The sequence below is a fragment of the Martes martes genome (genome assembly GCF_963455335.1).
Source record: "Martes martes genome assembly, chromosome: 12".
NCBI lineage: Eukaryota > Metazoa > Chordata > Mammalia > Carnivora > Mustelidae > Martes > Martes martes.
Window position 1 is genome coordinate 68968150 of NC_137900.1, and position 7042 is coordinate 68975191.

Sequence of the window (7042 nt, forward strand, 5' to 3'; positions counted from 1 at the left end):
CTCCTTGCTCAGTGGGGAGCCTGCTTCTCCACTGCCTGCTGTTTTCCTTGCTTGTGCTTGCTCTCTGTCTTTCTCTCTCCCTTGCTCTGTGTCAAATAAATAATTTTTTTTTAATTTTCTACTTGCTTTAATTAATTTTCTATAAAAAATGTGTAAGTCTGATATAAGACCAGAACCTAGATCTGTCACCCCAAAAAGCATGGAAGCAGTTGATTTTAGGCTCTGAGAAAAAAACAAAAGTAGAGTCTGAGTATCCAAGATGGCCTATAGGTCAAATACAATATGCTTGACTCCAGAGGTTTTCCACCTACCTGAAATTCTTAAGGAGAAAAAAGTCCTATGAGCATGTATATGGAAACTAATAGGTTTTTATAGTGTATTTCACTAAGGTGTGAAACTGATACATCAATAGTCATAGACTTTGTCATCAGATTTAATCTGGGAATAGCTATGACTGAAGCTGGAGGTAATTAAGAACAGTTTATGACTGGTATTCCTGCCACTAAAATGAAAACTGAATTTGGAAAAGTGACATTAATATATACCCAAATCCCAAAAACATTTGTTTGCCTATGTAAAACACGTTAATGCCCAACATCCTCTGAATTCACTGTTCAATCAATATAAAATTTATCCAGCCAAATGGATTTCCTAGAATGTGCCTCACTCCTGAACACATACTCTCTCTCCTGTAAATTAGAAATGTTCTTCAAATAGAGCAAAAATGTGAGAAGAAAGCCAAGGAAAATCGAGATAATGTCACATCCTGTCTGACATCCCCCAATCTTCTACTCAGACCTCAGATTACTAAGGTCACAAAGTTATTAGTAACAGAGACAAGACACTGATACAGGCCTACACCAAAAATCAAGAACTTAGAGCTTCTTCTGAGTTTTGGGAAATATTGGAATGACCTCAGGATATCAAAGAAATGTGGCTTCTTCTAAATGGGCACGGGTATGACCCCATCCAACCAAACACTTGTCCACATTATTATCTAGACCAGTAGACTGGTTTTTAAACCCAGTTTTAATTTTGTAAAATTTTCTTTATGCTAGAGCTAACATGTAAGCTGAAACAAAGAAAGGAGATGAAACAAGGATATCCAAATTGATTGCATAGGCTCCACCCTTAGGTCCATTCATCCATTCCCTCGATGGTCCCAAATGCTTGGCACCCTTAGTTATACAGGAAAAACATTCCAAGTATTGAGCAAGAAAATAGTCTCTAAAGACTTAGGAGGATTTTGAGATTACTGTGAAACTACAACACAAGGCTCTCCACTGGAGAATGTGGGTATAGTATTTGGGGGTTTTTCTGATTTGCTTTTTTCACAAAAAAAGAGCTTCTTCTTTATTTTCAAAGATTTGATGAAGTGATGCCTATGAAATAGGACTATGGAAAAGAGTGGACATAAAATGACATGTAATATCCAATTCCAAAACGGAATATATATAGAACACGGAAGATATTGTTCAAAATGATTGAAAGTAGCCATCTCCTAGTGTTAGAGTAATAGGTGATCCCTTTATTTTCCTCACCCTACTGTCCTATATCTTGCAAATTCTCTATAATGAGTATGCAATGATATTGTAAAGCTCTTTGTCATCAAAAAATTAAATTAAATTAAAATTAAATAATATATGAAAGTGCAAAAGAAGTAAAATTAACCAAAATTCTAACGTAATTCTAAAGTTTCAACGATGTCCAGTGTGTTCACAATCCAAGACCTTGTCCATTCACTTGCTAAATAACCTTCTGTTAAATAGATGTTTCATTGCCTCCTTCACATCCTTGTTTCTGAGACTATAGATTATAGGATTCATCATGGGAGTCATAACCCCATAGAACATAGATATAAGTTTGTCAGTAGCATCCAAGTCATCTGAATTAAGTGTCTCTTTAGACTTGGGCTTCATGTACATGAAGAGAATGGTTCCATAGAATATTATCACCACAGTCAGGTGGGCTGAGCAGGTGGAGAAAGCTTTGCTTCTCCCCTCAGAAGTAGGGATCTTGAGGATGCTAGAGATGATTAATGAGTAAGAGATGACAATCAAAAGCAGGGGCATCAAGGTGAATAATGTTGTGGCCACAAGCATGATGAACTCATTGCCTGAGATGTCAGCACAGGCCAGTTTCATGACAGCCAGAATTTCACAGGAGAAGTGATTGATGACGTTATTCCTACAGAAAGGCAATCGTACTACAAACACAGTTTGTACTGCAGAGTTGATGACTCCTGTGATCCAGGACCCAGCTGCCATGGGCACAAAGGAATCCTTGCTCATGATGACAGGATATCTTAGGGGGTAGCAGATAGCCACATACCGGTCAAAGGCCATCATGCCCAGGAGCACACACTCTGTTGTCCCCATGGCCAAGCCAAGGAACATCTGCACCGTGCAGCCAGAGAAGGAGATGGTCTTTCTCTCTGAGAGGAAGCTCACCAGCGTCGAGGGAATGGAGGTGGTGGTGTAGCAGATGTCCAAGAAGGAGAGGTTCCCCAGGAAGAAGTACATAGGGGTATGAAGGTGGGAGTCCAAGATGCTGATTAAAATAAGGGTGCCATTGCCCAGAAGGATGACAACATACATTATTAAGATTAGCACAAAAAAGAGTAGCTCCAGCCTTGGGTAACCAGAAAGCCCCTTTAAAAAGAATTCCACCAGAATGGTTTGATTTTCCCATTCCATTTTACTTTCTCCTACCTGTAAGAATTCAAAGAAATTTTTAAGCATAATAATTTATTTATTCCAGTAAGTCCAAGTTCACCAATGCACATATAAAAATTTGCCATGGACCCAATGAAAAGGAAGAAAGAAAATAAAGGGGAAGAAGAGAGAAAAAGTAAAGAAGTGAAATAAACAGCTAGGAAGTGAAGTATGAATAAGAATCTATTGTATTCACCATTCTGGACCAGCAATTTTTGAGGCTGATTTCACACATCAGCTCACTTAAACCCCACACTTATGATCATTTCAAAAGTAAGAAATTTATCTAAGTTAACCAAAGAGAGTTTAATCCTAAAATTATATAATTAATATGTTGCAAAGCCTAGGCCCAAACTCAAGCCTGCTTGTCACCCCTAATTATCTGAAATGTTTTATGAACTATAAAAGCAATAAGGAATGCATTATATCAGAGATTTGGTTAGCTAACTTGTAAAGATAGCCTGACTCCTAGTCAAAAAGTCTCAATAATAACCTACTGCATATTAAAAAATGGAAAGAAGTGTGTTAATCAGATGGGACAATGGTCAGCAATAAACCCAACCAGTGTTTATTGACTGTGTGATTGCCCAAAAAACAAGTACAAATCCTGTAAAACCCAATTATATGAAGTCTTCTTGTTACAACAAATATCCTTTTTTCGGTGGGAGATAGAACAAAATCACAATTATCATACAGTAAAATCTATAGTAAAATTGATTTTATCTCTTTTAGTATATAGTTCTATGAATTTTAAAACATGTATAGATTTATGTAACTATTGCCAAAATCAGAACACAGAACTTGTCTATCACCCTAAACACTCCTTTGTGCTATCCCTTGTTAGTCCCTCCTTTCATCTACTCATAAATCTTGCAAAGACTAAAGTGCTTTTTATTCTACAGTTTTACCTTTTCCAGAATATCATATTAAAGGAACCATATGAGCCACCGGTCTCTGGCCTCTTTTCCTTAGCATAAAGCTTTTGAGCTCCATCCAGGATTTAATTGCTGAGTAGCATTCCACTGTATGGATGTATTGGAGTTTCTTTATTCACCTGTTAAAGGACATTTGAGTTGTTTCCAGTTTTTGGCAATTATGAATAAAGCTGTTATAAAATTTATACCCGAACATAAATTTTCATTTCTCTAGGGTAAATTTCAGAATGGCACATTGGATAAAGAATCGTGCATATTTAAGTTTATAAGAAACTGCCAGTATTCCAGAGTAGCTGTTATCATTTTTGCATTCCTACCAGAAATGTATGGGAGTTATAGTTGCTTTTCATATATATATATATATATATATACATATATATATATATACCTATTAGAATGGGTAAAATATACATGTATTTTACATATACATATATTTACCCATTCTAATAGGTATATAGCCACATTTCATCATAATTTTAATCTACATTTCCCTAATAACTAACGTTTGGGAGGTTTTTTGCCATCCTTATATTCTCTTTAGTAAAGTGTCATTCATATTTCTTGCCCATTTTAATTGGAGTGTTCATTTTCTTTTTGTTGCATTTTGAGAGTTCTTCATATATTCTGGCTATGAATAATATTTTGGATATATGACTTGCATATATTGTCTATAAGTCTGAGACTTGTCTTCTCATTTTTTTAATGCAAAAAACTTTTCATTGCCACTTTAATCAGTTCCTGTTTAAGTTCAATTGAAAGAAAGACTGTGACCAAAAAGTCATTTTCTAAAAGGGCAGTTGACACCTATTACCTTGGGTTGATACTTCAGGCAAATATTCACTGCCATCACTCAGGGATCAGAAACAGTACGTTTTGCATCCAAAGACTCTGCCTCACAAAGTCTCAGTATATTTCCTTTATATTTTCCTTACAAATAGCACCCCTCCCATACGCACATACAAATTTCCTTTCTTGTGGACATAGAATCCATTGCAAAGGCTCTAATTCACTCAAACAAAAAGGCATGTAACATGTAGAAGATCTTTCCCTATTCGGAAACTTAGTGTGGATTTTAGGTTTGAATTCTTTGGATCTATTTTAACTGGCATCTAACTACTTATATTTGCCTTTGGTCATTATTAGGGTACTTCTTTCATCCTATGTTTGCCCTTATTTCAATCAACTTCATCTTTTATGGATTCTTTTATACCCTAATGATGCATGCTTCTTTTATTCTGAGTCCCAGATTCACCTTCTTTAATGCTAGCCAGCCAAATCCCAATTCCTTGGTAAATGATGACTAAGAAGCAATTTCACTCTGCAAGTTCACTTTGTCTATTGAAGCAAACATGTACTTTTTTTTAATGAAATTGAGACTTTTACTGACATGCATATGTGCACTAGAGTTAATGTTTCTACAAAAAAAGTTCTATAAACAATAGAAGTGAACCTATTAATTTTCATCACACAAATGAAAATTTTCATGACACAGATGGATGTTATATCAAATGCTAGTCACATTGTAATGAAGAGTGTTATGCCCCCATAGCAAAGGCCAGCACCACTTAAAGTAAGAAACTCAGGTTGACATGTTTTTAAAAAGGCTATTTCAATTCATTCATTAAAAAGTTAAAGGAGCTTGTGTGTGTGTGTGACAAATATGATGTCTCAAGTTACCACAGGAATGCATTACCAACAACAACAAAAAATTAAAAGTACTTAAAACAATTCCCCAAATACTCCTATAAAAATGAAAATCAAAACTCTTCCCTGTTATCTAAAGAACTTTAGCTCCTCTTCATTTACTTTTTACACAAATCAAAGTATATATTCAGGAAGAAGTAAGTTTTCCAAATAGCACCACCAGTGAAAGGCTCCAGGACAGGGACTGTCTGTCTGTTCATGATTAGCACTGGACAAAGCTAAACAGGACCAAAGAGAACTGAATTGCTGCTATGAGGTAAACTGTTCCAGAATCTGAACGCTGGTGACACAGCTTATTTACATTCAGGAGCAAGAGTACAAATCTGCTGCCTATTGTACAGCAAGCTCACTGGACCAGTGGGAAATGACACCATTAGATATGTAGGTACTATTGAACCAAAGACCCGGAAACTATTTTCTGAGTAAATGAATTCTTATTTCAAGGAAAATGAATTCTAGACCTAAATATCTACCGTTTTTGATATTCAAATTATTCTTTTGGTTGTATTTTTAAATTTTGCCTCCATTTTCTCACTATATCAAAGAAAATCCTCTTGGATTTTTTTTTATTCCTATTCTCTAGACTCTTTATAGTAAGAAATATTCTTACAAACACATGGCTATTTCAACACAGTTCATTGGACTGACATCCCCTTGAATTTGTTTTATTAGAATGTTTTCAGCAATTACCTCTAAATGGAAGATCGAATGCAACCACCTAGGTTGTAACACACAGCAGATTGTTTTGCCTTGATCTTCTCTTTGCAGCCTGTTGTCAAAATTTTCCATGAGGTTGAAGAATGTCTGAAGGTACTGCAACTGAGAATCATAATGTCACAGGCCTTATTGATGGAAAACATTGATGGAAAGGGTACTACTGAAAACTGCTTTAAAAAAACTATACATTACAGCCAAACGTGATTGATTACAAAGGTAGTGCATTTTGGCTGTGCTAGCTCAAAAGTAAGATAAAAATCAGTGTTTGAGAATATGGAAGATTTCATTTGTCCGAGAATATGGAAGATTTCATTTGTCCTTCAAGCCCACTTTGCCCTATTGTGAAGACTCAGGAATTCCTCTAAAGAATTTTCTCTGGGCTCAGGAAGGCAATTTAAATATTTCATGCTCTAAGGGACTTGTGCATTTTTCTAAGCTATAGCTTTAAATTGCTTCAGGGGAAAGATGTTCAAAACTTTTGAAAACTTCAAGAATTCCCTAAAGACTTAATTATATTAGATTCATACTGTATTTCAAATAACCAATCAGGATGTGTCTTAACCCCTTCTGTATTATCATATACTGCTGAAATCCTTAACCCAAATATATTCCAGTGGCTTTGTCTATACCTTTGTTCATCCTACAATGTCTTATTGATATATATCAGAAACACTTCATTTAGCTACATTAGCTCTTCATTATTAATAGTAAGAGTAAAAACTTATAAATTTCCAGGCATTGTTTTTTTTTAAAGATTTTATTTATTTATTTGATAGACAGAGATCACAAGTAGGCAGAGAGACAGGCAGAGAGAGAGAGGAAGGGAAGCAGGCTCCCCGCTGAGCAGAGAAAGCCCAACACAGGCTCAATCCCAGGACCCTGGGATCATAACCTGAGCTGAAGGCAGAAGCTTTAACCCACTGAGCCATCCAGGCACCCCTCCAGGCATTATTTTAAGATTTATATATATAT

General features: G+C 35.7%; 1 protein-coding gene across 1 annotated transcript; it reads right to left on the reverse strand.

Moving 5' to 3' along the window:
- Positions 1-1739: 1739 nt before the first annotated feature.
- Positions 1740-2696, reverse strand: LOC308352995 (olfactory receptor 13C9; the record flags this gene model as incomplete). The annotated part of the gene is made up of 1 exon (XM_080819529.1): positions 1740-2696. One exon carries the CDS (start codon positions 2694-2696, stop codon positions 1740-1742), a length of 957 nt encoding a protein of 318 aa, XP_080675655.1.
- Between the last annotated feature and the right edge of the window lie 4346 nt (positions 2697-7042).